This window comes from Rhipicephalus microplus, chromosome 8 (assembly GCF_043290135.1).
Source record: "Rhipicephalus microplus isolate Deutch F79 chromosome 8, USDA_Rmic, whole genome shotgun sequence".
NCBI lineage: Eukaryota > Metazoa > Arthropoda > Arachnida > Ixodida > Ixodidae > Rhipicephalus > Rhipicephalus microplus.
The window spans coordinates 11994030-12011272 of NC_134707.1; the positions used below are offsets into that span (position 1 = coordinate 11994030).

Genomic DNA, 17243 nt, shown 5'->3' on the forward strand with positions numbered 1-17243 from the left:
GTGTATACCGCTTTCTTCGACGGGTTTCCATCCCTTAGGGCGGCCATTCCGTTCTTTTCTATAGAGAAGGAGCTCCGACTTGGCGGGTGAGCATATGAGTCCCGTTTGGCGCAGGTACGATTCCACCTCGGCGACTGCTTCTTGAAGGGCATCTTGCACCCGGCCTTCGTTGCCGCCAACGCACCAGATTGTGATGTCGTTGGAGTAGATGGTATGCTTGATGCCGTCCACGCTAGCCAGTTTTTTCGACAGTCCGATCATGCAGAGATTGAACAGCACCGAAGAAATCACAGACTCCTGGGGCGTGCCTCGATGTCCGAGTGGTACGTCTTCACAGAAGAGATACCTGATGCGCAGCCTCGCTTTTCTTCCAGACAAGAAAAACGTGATGTAGTTGTACAGCCTGGGCCCAAGCTCGAGTTTCGCTACAATCTCCAAGATGAATTCATGCATGATGTTGTAAAAGGCCTTCTGTATGTCTAGGCCAAAAGGAGCCTTTGTATCTCTAGAGTAACCGTCAAGGACGTGGTGCTTAATGAGCAGCATTGCATCCTGCGTCGAAAGGCCAGTACGAAACCCGATTATATTGTGCGTATAAATGTCACTACAAAACTGCGCGAAAAATCGACAAGAAACAGAGAAGGCACACACACAAGCGCAGATGTCGGAGGCTTTTCATGACCAGCTTACTAGGCTTAGGTTATCGAACTTCCCAGAAGGAAGGCTGGGTCTTCTAAGTGAAAGATTATTGAAGAAACTAAAACGGGAAGGTAATGACAGAGCGGGCATAGATAAACGTTTGCCTTACACGTGCATTCCTTATCTTCATGCCTTCTCCCACCGCATGAAAAAGGTGGGACATAGATTCGGTGTTAATGTCGTTTTTTCGTCCAGGAATAAGTTGGGCCGAGTGTGCGCAATGGTGGATAGGAAAGCTGAAGGTAAAGAAAAAAAGTGGTATGTTTGTGTGGTCAAACACCGGGAAACGTTTGTAGAGTGTGGAATTGGTGCGGTGTATCTTATCCCCTTATCATGTGGTAGGTGCTATATTGGGCAAACTGGAAGATGTTTGAACAACCGACTAATGGATCACAGGGCATCGCTGAAGGCCCACCCTTCGTCGAATCTGTGCCTACATTGCAGGGATTGCAAGTGTTCCCCTTTATTTCACGAAACAAGGGTGTTGTCACGGCACAGGGATAGGACAGCGAGAGAAGTTGCGGAGGCTTTTTATATACACAAGTATGGCGACACGTGTGTTGCGAGGCCTTCGGTGACTTTGCACCTCTGCGCTTGTGTGTGTGCCTTCTCTGTTTCTTGTCGATTTTTCGCGCAGTTTTGTAGTGATGATTTACCAACTCGCCCAGCGTTCAGTACTCTTAAGTATAAATGTCGTTTCCCTCCAGGTAGTCGTTAACTCTGTTGAGAATCGCGTGCTCTGCCACCTTCCCCACGCACGACGTGAGGGAGATGTGGCAGATTCTGAACGCTAGGGTACTTTCATGGCTTGAGAATCAGTACGGTGTCAGCTAGCTTCCATTCCTCAGGAACCCTACCCGTTTTCCATGCTTCACTGATGAAACCAGTTAGACGTTCTACGGATGCGTCATCGAGGTTTTTGAGGACTCTGTTTGTGATCCCGTCTGGCCCTGGTACCAACTTGCGATTGAGCTGTTGTATCACTCTCCTGATTTCAGCCTCTGAAAATTCTTCGTCTAGTTCAGGTAAAGGGGGGCCGCCATACTTTGGAAACACGCCGCCTTCGTCCTCTCGTTCGACCGGCAAGTACTTGGAAACCAATCGGGTAACGAGTTCGTCAACCCCCTCTTCTTTGGTGGCCTCGTGAAGGGCACGGGCTAAAGTGTGTCTTTGGTTGGCCCTAGTGCTGTGCTCGTCCTGGAGGTGTTTTAGAGGGTGCCAGGATTTGCCATTTCTGATTTGACCACGTGTTAACCAGCCCCGTGTCTCGCAGAAAAACCACCAAAATGGTTTCACGCACTTTCTTGTTATCGCAGGCCCTCCAGAAAAAAATGTCATCTTCTAATGTGTGGTGCCGGTTACCACCTTATTGCAAGTCATAGATGATAGCTGTTCTTTTCGTGTCAAACTGCTGACAAATTAAAAAAAAAAGCTGAATGTCCTCGATGTCACCACAGGAGGCACTTAGCGGGGGAGCACATCGCCTATAGTTCTGAATGGCCATGCCGGGGGGTGCATGCGGTGTCGTTTGTCCGTGGATCCCAAATTCTTCGTGTATAATCTTCTGGATCACTTTGTAATCATTGCGAATTATTTGTACGTTGTTCTAATTAATATTGAAAGGTCTTACCTTTAAGTTGCATAGCCCCGTTTTGCGTGCAAGAGGATCAGCATTTTCACCATGAACTGGCCTGAACGGAGCAGCCTCAACTCGCCACGGTCTGTTATGGACGTTCCCTGTAACATCAATGTACCGATGTTACCGCAGAAACACATCATCCCAGCTGCGTAAACAAAGTTTGTTATACTGGACCGCTTAGCTGGCAGCTTGTGAACACCAGATACTATGAACGCTTACAAGCGCACAAAAATCGATCACATGTGCTCGCACAGCAACACCTGCGCTGCGCATTTCCGCGTGCCCTGCCTTGGCGCCTCGTGATCAGGCTACCTGACTGGTGTCGTTCTTTTTTTTTCCACAATAGAAAGCGTCAATTTCAGCTCCACCTGGTGCAAAATAGCGATACTGTTCTTCACGAGATGTAATGGTGCTTACAGACTGAAATTTGGCGTTACGACTGCATCGTGGCGTATCTTAAAAACACTCACAAGGCTTTTCCGGACGCCCATTGAACATCTGATCGGAAGTCCTTTATGCAACGTGTTAGATAATTCTGCCTCTGAAATAATTAAACAATTAAAAAGCTATAAAAGTAATAAAGAACTGTGGCTGAAGCTCTATCAACCTATTATTGTGTTATGCAATCACAATCTCCTCTCGTTATTAAATGCGTGATACTGTACACGTCAGATTTTTGCGATGACAGCTTCTGCAACCTGCAATAACCTGTCATTTGTGGGAAAGCAGCCGGATCGATCATCTGTTAAAAATACGGAAATCATTACTGAAACTCAGTTAACCAGATTTTTGGGTTGCTCATAGGCGCAACCTACTAGCACTGTTACACCCAGAATCAAGCACCGCACCGTAAGTCGCAAGACAGGTGGAGTAAACGGAAATGACGTATTGTCAGAAATAAAGAAAATTTTAGACAAATGCGTGAATGCACCGATACGAATCCATTTGCTTGTTTCGGTTTCAAAGGCTAGCTGGCATACGCGCATAAAACTGCTGAGCTAAATATTTTCCAAAATAAGCCTTCAATATGACATTCATACGCTTTGCAGTCACAACTGAAAATTATCAGCACCAACATCACTTTCCTTCGCATACTTTAAATCAGTTCCTGGACGAAAGCTTTTTTGTCCTCGAGGTGGGTCCAAAATCAAATTACATTTTATTACGGTTGATCAAAAACTACTGCTGCTGCTGCACCAAACACAGCTGTCGTGTATTTGTTGCGGCTGGTGTAAATCGTTTTCGTTTTTTGGTTTCGTACTTGAGTTTTTTTTCTTCCTTTCTTTTGTTCCGTTTATTTATGTTATCGTTAATTTTTTACTATGCACGTTTTTTTACTACACTGGATTTCATATTGCTTTGTACAACCTTGAACAATAAATTTCGAAGTTTTCAGTGTGTTTTACTCCAATATTAATATTCCATATATTATTTCAACTTTCCTCCCTTTTATCACCTTCTACCAACTTAAAACAAGATCGCGTTCCAATTTCTTACAGAAAGTCCCGTTTTCATTTTTTACACCATCGTACCCTCTTTTTTGTACAGGTATATTGTGGCTCGTGCATTTGTAATCAATAAAGTGAAATGAAAGATAAAAATAGACACGTATAGGGACAGAAACTACAAGTCTGCGACTCCATTTTACGTTATGCTTCGACAAAAAATAGAGGCAGACAATCTTGAGGCAGCATTGTGCAATAAACAGGTACCTCAGTGACTCTTAAATAAAGGAGTTGAAGGCTTGTACGAATTAAATATAGATATCAAGATATGTTTATGTACGTACACATGCACAAACCAACCTTTCTAGCCTGATTCACTGAGGGAAAAACAAAAAGGTGGAATGTTTACGTGCACGTTTTTAAAAAAAGTACATAATTCTTCCATCAATTTTTAAGGACACTACGTTTTCCACTAGAAAAGTTCATAATGAACATTATTATTAACTGTACTAAGCACTTTACTAAATACTTACCCAAATGATTGTTTCGCATATTTGGTGCAAGCAATGTCATCTGTGGGAGTGAACTTCTCTTGAGTAGGCATTGTTTTAGTTTTACCTTTCCCTCATGCATTTGCCGAGGTATTGTACCTCTATAGAAGTTCGCCACACACGTCAATGTACGTCATGCGTGTGATTTTCTTTTTTGTATATATAGAGTATTCTCGAGTGTCCGTGAAGTTTTCGATGCTATATCAACACAGTCATGTTCAGCGTGTTTTTTTACGCGTCACTTCTTTGCGTGCTTGTCACCGTCGCGGCAAATTATGGAAAACCCAATCCTGATGAATATGCAGAAAACAAGAAACATTTCTATGAACAAAAACTTTCAGAGGTAAGTGTCGTCGGTGTATGGTAAATAAGTCGCAATAACAAAAAAAGCACCAACTTTTCTCAAAGTGTGCTGGTTTCTAAAAAAAAGCAGCTTAGAGACATAGTGCAAAGGAAGGTGTCACATCAAACTTTAGTTTACTCCCACGATCTAATAAGAGTCCTAACAAGGCAGTGAACTTCTCGGCTTAAGTATAGCCACTCTGTAGCTCACCCTTTTTTATTACTGCAGTGCTTATGGTAGTAAACACAATTTCACTGATTACGTATTGTGGGTATGCTAGCTTCAATGAACATATACGTACGATGAGTAATCGGATCACCCAAAAACTGCTTTGTTAAATTTGGGGACGTTTTACTTTCAGCATACTTCTCATATATAACCAGCCGTGAGCCGGGTGGTTATTTTTATACCCACTTTTCTTTCTTCTTATTTACGTTACATTGCTTCTAATAACTTACCCTATACATTCCTTGGCATTATTGTCTGTTAGATCTCAATATATATATATATATATATATATATGATTGCATATCCAGTTTACAAGGCCAGTTTCATCTACGATCATACTGAAAAAATTGAAATTGGGCAGATATTTGTTTAAGTATGTGTTACCTAGAGGGTGCTTGAAACTTATAGCGCACCCAAGAGAAGGTGTGTCACGCTAAATGATTTGTTTATTATTACCATCGGAGAGACTCGGAATCTGTTGTCGGGAAGATATAGATAAGATGCATTAGTAAATGAACTCTGAGTACTTGGGCTGTTTTTAATTATCCCAGGATGGCCAATGTTTCAGATTGTCAATATTATGACCAAGATAATCTCTTGTGCATCTTCAAAGTGTTGTCTGAACAGTTTGCTGCATTTCATCTAAATGCTCGCGGCATTAGAAACAAAACGGATGACATCAGCCTGTTCCTCAACCGTTTTGAGAGTAAATTTCATGTTTTGTGTTTTACAAAATGCTGGCTGACTCCGAAAGATAGCCCACCACAGTTCGCGAGTTATGTTCATAATGGCATTGTTCGTTCTTCGAATCGGGGTGGTGGGATCAGTATGTATGTTAAAGATACCCTCATTCATGACGTTATCGACGACTTGACCTGTATCACGTCTCATATAGAGTGTCTTACAATGTGTGTGCAAAATGTAATAGTTGCAGCTGTTTACCGACCTCCCACTGTGTATAAGTCTGAATTTTTTTATTTTTATAGAAAAGCTTCTGCGCAAACTCCATGTGATGCGTAGTCCATTCCTTATCATGGGTGATGTAAATGTTGACATGCTCAGTGGGGATGCATCATGTGAGCAGCTGAAAGCTACTCTAGACTCGTTTGCTTGTTCCAATGTCATCACACAACCTACCGTCTTACCACCCACAAGGCCACTTTGCTCGATGTCAGTATCACAAACGTACCCAGTCAAACTTGCACCAGTGGTATACTATCACTTGATGTAAGCGGTCACCTGCCTATCTTCCCATTTTTGCCGCTTGATAGTGACAGGCGCGACTCAAGCGAAAAGTCGTGTTATCGTAGAATGAACTCGGATCAGCTTAACGAATTTTATCATGCGCTGGAAACCACACAGTGGAACTTCGTTTACGCAGAAAAAGACCCTGATAAAGCATACAGTTTCTTCAATGAGGCACTTAAGGTTATCTATGACCGACACTTCCCACTTGTTCCATTCCGCAGGAAGAAAAAAAAAATCGCAAGCCTTGGGTTTGTCGATATTTGTACAAAAGAATAAAACATAAAAACAGATTGTATCATGCATTTGTACAGACACGTGACGCTGCTCTTCTTAGCGAATTTAAAAGATACCGTAATAAGTTAAACACCAAATTGAAAAAGGCTAAGACCTGCCACTATCAAACGCTTTTTGCTACTATACTTAATGAACCCAGAAGGCTGTGGAACGAAGTAAATAATTTATCAAACAACTCGAAAGTAAAACGTCTTATTAACATTGCAGCTTTTGCCCATGGCAAAACGGAATTGGAAGCACTCACAGAAATGAATGAATACTTTACGAGTGTGGGTGAATTTCAAACAAATCTCAGTTCTGAAAGTTGTCATGTTACTACACATAAGCGCAAAAGGTTGCTACACTCAATTAGTTTATTCCCTACAAGTTCACAAGAGGTAGAAAAATTAGTGGGAAACATTAGAAACAATGTTTCGGCAGGAATTGATGAGCTAAGTGCCTTACCCATTAAATACGTTGCGGCTCTTATATCTTCACCATTAACACATATTATTAACAGAATGCTTGAAACTGGAATCTTCCCGTCAGATCTGAAGCTTGTTCGCATATGCCCGATACATAAGGAAGGTGCTGTTGGTGATATAAGTAATTACAGACCTATTTCGGTGCTAGCTGTGTTATCTAAAGTATTTGAAAATGTCATCAAGACGCGTCTTGTTAATTTCATAAATAAGCACCAAATCATAAACAATGCACAATACGGTTTCCAGAAAAAGAAAAGCACTGAGCTAGCTTTGTTACATGTAAAGGATAAAATACTACATGACATTGAAAACAAACTCTACAGTGTAGGTCTTTTCATTGTTCTAAGGAAAGCGTTAAATTACGTTAATCACGACATTCTGCTACTGAAACTTAATGACTATGGTATTCGCGGCATCGCCCTAGATCTTTTAAAGAATTATCTTTCTTGCAGAAAGCAGTGTGTCAAAATTGGAGATGTTACCTCCCCTACAACCACGATAAAACAAGGAGTGCCCCAGGGGTCGATTCTGGGACCCTTGTTTATTATATTGTACGTTAATGACTTATTTAATATTCCTAACTCTCCCAAGTTAGTAATCTACGCTGACGACACCAACGTCTTTTTTCAGCGCACACACTTACTCAGCTTCAGAAAGTGATAAACGAATATCTTGTTCAGTTGGATGGTTGGCTTCAGGCTAATAAACTATCCCTAAATAAAAAGAAATCTAATTACGTCCTCTTTAAGCCCGTTAATAAGCCCTGTGACACAGAGCTTACGCTAACGTATCAGGGCACCGTCTTAGAGCGCGTAAAATGTCGGAAATTTTTAGGCGTATGGTTTGAAGAAAGCATGTCATGGAATACACACATATATAAACTCACTTCAGAGCTAAGCAGAGCCGTCGGTATAATATTTAAACTATCCCATTTAATTCCGTTACATCTGAAAAAGGCGATATATTACGCGCATTTCTACTCCCGCTTATCTTATTGCAGACTTGTTTGGGGTACCACAACAACTACTAATTACTACAAACTGGAAACAATGCAAAAGAAAGTGCTCAGACTTTTCGAGAACTATTTTGGTGAGCCAAAAAACTTACCCACAAATCCTTTATTTGTTAAGTATAATTTGCTTAAAGCAACCAAATTATACGATTATAAACTCCTCCTGCACATACAGAAACATGATCTGATAGACATGGCACATGCAACATCAAGACGTTATCCACTACGTAATACACAGACACCAATACCAAAAACACGTACGAACTACGGAAGGTCAGCCCTCACTTATCAGATACCTGCACTAATAAATCGTGTATCTTCACAAATAAATTTTGATATCCCATTCCATAGAATTAAAAAACAAATAAGACTTTTCCTATTAAATGACTGTGCAGCCGTTACAGCATAACCTCCTTAACTGTCATTCCACAACTGTTCTTGCATTGCATTTTTTATACGTTCAAAAGTTTGCATTTTCGGTATGTGCAGTTATCCTAGTTATATTGGTGCATTTTAATTTCTGATGCATTTCCCTGTTACATTCATTTCTCTGTATCTGTGCATTTTTGTTGTACCTCCTTATATTTACTTTGCTATGTACCGATGCTATTATATCTTGTCAAGTTGTATAAGTTGTATCATGTTGTGTTAGTTATACTTTTTATTCGCTGCTGCCTGTACGGTAGCCCAGGTCCCTTCAAGCTGTTTTTCAACAGCTTTTTTGCCTGGGGAACCCCCTATTTTTTGTGTTGGAAATAAACCCAAAACAAAACCTCTGTTTGACCAATCACAACGAAACAATTTTTCTCTTATTCTTAATGAGTTAAACTTTCCTGAATTCACGAATATGATATATCCTTTATTTTTGTTTTACCTCAACTTATTTTTTGACTTGGCGAAATTTCTGCCATATTCGTGCACGAAGACGGCAGCTCTCTGAGGTGACGACTTGGGTGGTGCTCGAAGCGTTGCAGTACTGGGCCAGGATCCAGGCTCGCTCGACAATCCGTCTTCATTTCCGCCATCCTGGCCACCCTTCTTTTCTGTGCGCGCCTGCCTTTCAAAAGCTCTCGCGTGCCCACACGGACTTCTTTTTTCCTCTTCTAACTTATTCTGCCTCGCGTTTTGTGCATTTATTTTTGTTTTCTCTTTTTCTGTCGTTTTCATTGTCATACCTGACAGAGTCCAAGGCACGTACTACACAACAGAATCGTGAAACGAACGTACTCATTTGACTAGCGTAGCGATAATACACATATTAAGACTGCCCTACATTTAATACGATGATTCCGAAGGACAATGTTTCCGAGAAACTGGTGAAAGTTTGAACGGAATAATGGGATTGCAGCTTCTGCTGTTCATTTCGTGTGTACCCTAACTGTGCGCAGTATTAGCTCTTTCGGGATAGTAAACAAAATGTAATGCACAATCGCATGTGATTCCGAGTCCTTAATTTTTAAAAATTCATTAAAAATTGTTTTCAGATGATAAATCTAAATAAAACTCTACACGTTCTGATGAGAGACTATCACCTAAACACCTCTTACGACTGTCTCTCGGCCAAGCCACTTCTAAAGATTTCTGAGGACGTCTACACATACAGTTTGACGGCCCGAAATATTACGGAGCGTAGATTGTAAGTAGTTACACAACTCTTCTCGACTCCATAAAAATTGTATGATAATGATGCAGTCATTACTTTACTGGTTTTGTTGAGAACACGAGGAATTCCCACTTTTTGTTGAGCCTGCGTTATTTAAGCTACGTATATCTGATAATAATAATAAAAATAGTCATATAGTAATATATTAATAAAAACATATATATATATATATATATATATATATATATATATATATATATATATATATATATATATATATATATATATAGAAATTGCTGGGGTTACATGCTCCAAAACCACCAAAACCACCCAGAATATAATTTGACAAAGGCTGTTCCACCAGCCGAAACGTCAGTCAGAATATGCCGTGCAAAACCAACGTGCGTCGTACTCTATCTTTATATATATATATTACAACACTGCACCTAAAATTAAAAACATACTTCACTTTCTCAACAAAGATCGGCGTATTTTATCAATCAATAGTAACGCTCGTGCCCACCTTGCGCATCATTGTAAAAGGGGCGCATTCATTCCGGAGTTCATGCGCACTGCTTTCTTTAATCGTTCACATCACACAGCAGAAAGGGAAATCGCAGATGCATACTATATGCACAAGGCCGGTAATAAGCAAACACAATGTGCCCAGGAAGACGCTTTCCTGGAAGGTTGTCTGTAAGGTTCTATTGTTTGGCATAGCAGTTTTGGGTCGTTAGATTTATTTTTATGGATGAGCGGGTTTTTATGCGTCATTTTTTTACTGTTTTCTGACACAGCTCCTAGTTAATTAGGCATTGTTAACGACTTCTAAGTTTTCTACGGTTTTTGACGTGGTGCTTATGTGCTCAAGCTTCCTTTTTGGTTTTTTTATGCTGATGTCAAAACTGTCTTATTTACTTACGTGGCTCTTGTTAAAAAATTTTATTTGTACTTATGTTGAGCAGCTGTGCCGAATCTCCGGCTGATTATGCTCCTAAATCGTGGAACACTTAGTTTCTAAATGTGCTGGTTGTTTTCAATGACGGCTTGTTTACTCTCGATAGCGCTTGATTCGTTACGGGTTTTCGATGTCTAGGCTTTGGTGACTGAGCATCTCTCTATAAGTGGTTATGAAAAGGAAAAGAAGAGAAAAGTGCCACCCGTAACTGTCTATCCTTAAGATGACAATTCAACAGGTCGGCACAGAAATAGGTTATTGGGAATAAAAGGAATAGAAAAGAAAAAGTAAGAGAAGGCAAAAAAAATTGGCCCGAATCTGCCCGTTACACAGCAAATTTCGTCGAAAGACGACAGTCTTGCGTCTGGAGAGAGTGAACAACAGGTTTATTTGTTCTTCTGCGCAAGAAAATTGATGAATGGTATTCTGGAGGCGCTGCTTAAGAGTGCCTCGAACGTGTAGCGAAGCGAACGAGCGCATCGAGGCACGTTAGACACGAGTGCCATCTGGCAGTTACCTTCGAAAACGAAGGCGTGCGCGCCTGCTGAGCAACATGCGTACCAGTCTCGGAGGTGATAAAATGTAGAACGCGAAGTGACGGGCAGGTGCCACCACCGTATCGTCGTAGCAAAGCCTTCGAAACACTTACCTTTTTAAGCATCGAGTTGCACTGTCGGTGCAGCGCGATGAACGCTACAGTTCGAGAGTTACTTGTGTGTGCCTCGTATGGTATAAGGGCAAACATACAAAACATCGACGTGTTCTTATGGCGCCTCAGATATGCGCAATAATTGCTCTTTATTCGACAATCGGACAACTATGAACGCTAACGCTTCAGCAATATTGGTGGGCGCTGCGGATGGGGTTGGCCGTTTGGTGCATTTGAGGTATTGTTAAGGGTAGACAAACAGACAAATGTACAGACAGGCATACAAAAAATTTTTTGCCGAAGGCCCCCAAGAAAGACTATCGTCTTTAGAAAGAAAAGTAGGACTTATTCGCTTCACCTCCTCCAGCCCGCACCCAAGGCAAGGCAACACGCAGCCGACCGGGAAAGCCGCCGAGAAAGCCAAAGCACAGTGATGCGCACGATTTAACGTGGGCAATAAGAGTGGGGTCTCCCAAACTCACAATGTAAGTCCGGTTGGCCCGGTGGTAGCACCGCTTCAGAGGGCTAATCCTTGGTTGCGGTGAGACGTTGTATGAGCTAGCGCTCACAACACAACAGGACGCGTTCATGGCTGACAACAAAAAACATTTATTCAGTCAGTATATGACCGAGGAAGAGAAGTGGCGCTAGCGATGTCGGTGACGCACGCAGCGATGCAATTGGCCAGATCTCCTTTTCTTTCTTTTCCTCAAACAAATTGCCTTGCTTCAGCACTCTTCTACAAAGCTTCGTGACTTTTGGCGTTTTCTGGTACTATGCCTTAGTAGGTAGATTGATATGTGGAGTTTAACATCCCAAAACCACCATATGATTATGAGAGACACCGTAGTGGAGGGCTCCAGAAATTTCGACCACCTTGGGTTCTTTAACTTGCACTCAAATTTGAGCACACAGGCCAACAACATTTCTGCCTCCATTGGAAATGCAGCTGACGTAGGCGGGATTCGATCCAGCGAACTGCGAGTCAGTAGCCGAGTACCTTAGCCATTAGACCACCGTGGAGGGGCTACGCTTTAGTAGTTGATGTTGTGGCCCCGGGGGCTATTGCGATGCAGTTGCTGTTGAGCTGTGGTCTCAAATATGCTCTCGGTTGTGGCGGAACTCTTCCCCGCCTTCGTTGGCGATGATTTACGATCTCAGTGTTGGGGCTTCAGAGACTACAATCACTGAGTGCCACTCTGAATTGCGGCTGTTAAAAACACTTATCTCTGACACAGGATGGACACGTGCTAGGTCTCTTGTGCCTTTGTTGTAGTACGTCTTCGGTCGCTGGCGGATCTCGTTAAGCTTTGCCGTCACGTGCTGCATGTATTTAGGAGGCACTGTCTTAGGCTCGAAAAGCTTGGTGGGCACACGCGGCTGTGTCCTTGTTCTTCTTCCAATCAGGCGCTGGTCTGTGGAATGCAGCAGTCTGTCTCTTGGAGTGTTTATCTACTCTAATAGGGTGTTGTAAAATCATGCACTCCCATAGACAGTCTTGTTAAGAAGATTTTCGCCTCTTGAACTTCTCGTTCTACCATCGCATTTGAACGTGGATAGTGCGGACTTGATGGGGTGTGCTCTTTATCACACTGACTCATGTATTCAGTAAACTTGTCACTATTTATTGATGGCCTATTGTCGCTGATAAGCTTACGAGGAAGACCATGAATAGCGAAGACTACTTGGCGGAACATAGTGACGGCTCCAGCAGTCGTGTGCTTCAAGCGTTGAATCTCAAAATAAAACAAGTAGAAGTCGACGGTGATCTCATATTCCTCTCCCTCGGGGTAGAAGAAATCGATGCCAACTGTTTGCCAGGGTAGTTCGGGTACTTCATGGCTCATCGTTGGTAGTCGTTGGTTCCTGGACCTACCCCGCTGCGGTGTTCTAGTGGCTAAGGTACTCGGCTGCTGACCCGCAGGTCGCGGGATTGAATCCCGGCTGCGGCGGCTGCATTTCCGATAGAGGCAAAAATGTTGTAAACCCGTGCGCTCAGATTGAGGTGCAAGTTAAAGAACCCCAGGTGGTCGAAATTTCTGTGGCCCTCCACTGCGGCGTCTCTCATAATCATATCGTGGTTTTGGGACGTTAAATCCCAGAAATGAATGAATTATTGAATGGTTCCTGGGCTTATGTTTCCTGCAGAGTGCAGATCAATATGCTTTCTCTTGATTGTCTGCTGAAATACCAGGGCAAAATTTAACATTTCTGGCACGTTGCTTTATATTTTCTGTGCCTCCATGGGCTGCATGTAGGGGGTGTAAGAGATAGTTTCTCATCTGCTGAGAATAACCAGTCGGTTGGATCGGAAGAGGATGTCTAATTGGACATGGATCTAGTCACGGTAGGGTCTGTAAGCTTGAATTCGTTCAGGAACCAGCCTTTTCTCCTCTGATCATGCGGTCTCGCACACTTCTTCAGGGTACATAGGTTGTGGTTGTGACGTGTCTCACGCTGCATCTGCTGCAGTTTTTGGGTGGAGACAGACAATTCTTGCACGACATTTGCTTGGAATTGTTCTTCTTCCGTCACCTTCTCTTTTGACGGAAATCGAGACAAGGCATCTGCTATAAACATTTCGGTTCCTGGTTTCTATATCATCCGAAGGGAATACGTCTGGAGTGTAAGTCGCATCCTTTGCAGACGTAATGGACGCTGGTGGATCAGTTTCTTGAAGATTTGCTTGAGTGGGCAGTGCTCCCTTTCCACCGACATACTTGGCTGTGCAAAGACAAAGTCGTCAAATCTGGTGCATCCATGTACAATGGCTAACATCTTCTTTTCAATTTGTGCATACTTCTCCTTGTTCTTCTGTTAGTGAGCGAGAACAGTAAGCCAAGAATTATCCATCTTGCAGGATGACTGCTCCTACTGCATGTTGGTTGCCATCTACTAGTAGCACGATGGGCTGTGTCTTGTCGCAGTATGCCAGGACCGGTGATTGTGTCAAGGCTTTTCGCAGGCTCTCAAAGCTTTCTTGCTGCACGTGGTCGACACACCAAGCCAGCATCGATTCAGCGCAACCAAGCCAGCATCAATCAGCTTGGAAGGACTGGTAGGAGGAGCTTACATGACTTCACCGTTAACAGAGGTCCTGACAACAGGCAAGTTGAAGTGAAAACGTCGACTCTACACGCGTTCTCCGATGCAAGTCCAATGGCGTATGGAGCAGCAGCATACATTGTAACAGAATACTCCGATGGGAGCAATGAAGCCAACGTAATCCTTGCAAAAGGTAGAGTCGCTCCAATGAAAATTATTACACTAGCAAGAATGGAATCGTTGGCTGCCACAATATCAGTCGGATTGGCCAGTCATATAACTGAGAATTTCATCAGGAAACTAAGGAGTGTGAAATCCTGGATGTGCTCTCAAATTGTATTATGCTGGATAAAGTCAAACAAGATGAAAGATCTGTTTGTTCGCAACAGCGCAGCAGAAATCAAGAGCAAGTCTAACGAGAGTCAATAGGACTATGTTAAAAGTGATGAAAATTCTGCGGATTTGACGACAAAGGGGATGAAGTTGAAACGTTTGCTGAACAGTGAATTATGGTGGAAAAGTCTCACGTGGATCAACAATGGATAACAAAGGCCTGATTATTACATCACGCAAGAAGTGGATAGTGATGACAAAAAGACCATGGCAAGCTCAACTACCACCGCGAGTCAGAAAAAGATAATTGATGTGAACAGGTTTGGATCACACAAGAAAGCGTTTTGTGTTACCGCGTGGCTGATGCGTTTTATAGGAAACCGACGAAAAGAAAGGGAAACAGGTTCGCTCACAAGAAAATCGGACAACGCAGAGTTTGTGCTGATAGAGCAGGAGCAGAAAACGTTACAAAATGCAGTGACACGAATATATGACAACATGAATCTGTATGGCACGAACATCTTCGAAGACGATCAAGGTGTCCTAAGAGTAAAAGAGAGGCTTCATTGCAGTCATTTGAGCTGTGATGAGAAGCATCCTATTGTTTTGCCAAGAAAGAGTCACTTCTCAGAACTCCTAGTTCTGAACGAGCATCAAGTGACAATACATGGTGGCGTTACGGCAACATTGACACATCTAGGAACGAGGTTTTGGATTGTTCGTGGCCGACAGATGGTGAATTATGTTATAAAGAAATGCATCACATGTAGAAGGTTTATTTTTAGACCAATGGCACAAGAAATTCCACCCCTACCGGCTGACAGGATAACGCAGACGAGGCCTTTCAACACAGTTGGTATAGACTTTGCTGGACCACTAAATGATCGAGAGGAGAAAGGCAACAAAATTACAAAGTTTTATATTGTGATATTTACGTGTGCAGTAACAAGAGCCGAACAACTGGAGTTGGCCAAGAGGATGTCATCAGAAGCGTTTATACAAGCATTCCGAAGATTCATAACTAGAAGAGGATTGTGCATAACAATATACAGTGATAATGCAAGAGCGTTCAGGAAATCTGCAAAACAGATGAACAAGATAATAAAGATGGAAGATGAAATGGTGCAACAATATACCAGTAACTTGAAATTGAAATGGAAGTTTATTGCAGAGTTAGCTCTATGGTGGGGAAGATTTTATCAAAAACTGATCGGAAGCTTTAGAGCGTCTACGGCAAAAACTATAGGTGCTCGACTTTTGTATGAAGAAGAACTACGGACTGTAGTTGTTGAAGCAGATGGAGTAATTACCAACCAGTCTCTTATGTGTTCCTAACGAGCTACAACCCATCACATCCGCGGACGTTATAGGATGCAGGCAAGCAATGAACAAACAGGAAAACAATAGAATTGGAGAATACAGTTTGGTGAATTACTGGAGTGCAAGAAAACAGACAATGAAAACATTGTGGACCAAGTTTAAAAAAGAGTACTGAGGGAGCTTAAGTGTGCCAGCAGAAAAATAGAGGGTAACACAAGTATACAAGGAGAAGTACTTCTGCTTGGAGAAGCGCGAGAAAGAACGCAGTGGAAACACTCAAGGTCGAAATGACTTTCCCAGGCAAGGATGGGCTAGTGAGAACATGCTTGCTTCGTACACCTGAAGGAAAACTGGTCAAGAAGCTGATTCAGCCGTTGTACTCGCTCGAAGATTGCTTCGGTTGAATCAGGTTGGCGGGAAGATGTAGAAAACAGATTGAAGTTGGAGTACGAAGACGAGGAAGAAGAAGCGGCCAGGGGCGTACTCCGTATATTTTTTTAAAAATCTCGTTCCGTCGGCAATAAACCGAAGACGTATCGGTTCTGCGGTCTCTCTGGTCCTTCTAAAACAACTTGAGTTGCTTGGTGTTCTCTGGGACTTGAACATCGAGAATCAATTCTGCTCTTTTTGGGTAAATGTATAGTCCTTGGTCAGTGAGCCTGAACCCTAGATATTGTACCTCAGTTTTGAAGAAGTGACACTTGGCCTTGTTCAGCTTAAGATTTAGTTCTTTACACCGTTGCAAAACATTTCGCAAACGTCTGTCATGCTCCTCTTCAGTTGAACCCCTTACCAGTATCTCATCTATGACTACGTTGACGCCATCAAGACCATGAAGAGCTTGATTCGTTGCTTTTTTGGAAGACTTCTAGTGCTGTGTAAGTTTCAAATGGCATCCGTAAAAATCTGTCCTCCGTATGGCATGCTCATGGTGCATAAGTATGAACTGGGTTTGTCAAGTCAGATTTGCCAAAATCCAGCAGGAGCGTCCAACGTAGAGAAGTACTTGGCAGAGTATATCTTGGTAACGACGTTCTCAAGCGTCGGCATGTGACAGTGCTCTCGTTTGAGTGCCTTGTTAAGGTCGACAGGATCCTATCAAATCCTCATCTTGGCTTTCTGTACCACAACTACCATTTGACTTGCCCATTCCAGTAGTTCGGTGACAAGCGCAAGGACTTCATTTGCTTCTATTCTGTCTAGTCATCCTTCATCTTCTCACAGGGTGCTAGTGCAGCGCTACAGACAGGCTTGACTACACCTTGAAATTCCTTGTGCAGGTTCATGTGGTAAACCACACCACGTAGCTCACTGAGCTCTTTGAATATGCCGGCAAATAGTTTTGCCACCTCATAAAGTAGGTTCTCTGCAGCTGTGAGGGCCACAAGTTGGATGAGTTGTGGCATGTGAGA

General features: G+C 42.6%; 2 protein-coding genes across 2 annotated transcripts in view; one reads left to right on the forward strand and one right to left on the reverse strand.

Moving 5' to 3' along the window:
- LOC142769297 (uncharacterized) overlaps positions 1-17243 on the reverse strand; it is a 215092-nt gene that overhangs the window by 88581 nt on the left and 109268 nt on the right. The gene's annotated exons all lie outside the window — the stretch shown is intronic.
- Positions 4520-17243, forward strand: part of LOC119165710 (uncharacterized) — a 36975-nt gene continuing 24251 nt past the window's right edge. Inside the window, exons 1-2 of the mRNA XM_075871058.1 lie at positions 4520-4677; positions 9408-9559. Of these exons, the coding sequence (XP_075727173.1) occupies positions 4549-4677; positions 9408-9559 (281 nt within the window). The 5' untranslated portion in view covers positions 4520-4548. The remainder of the gene's footprint in view (positions 4678-9407; positions 9560-17243) is intronic.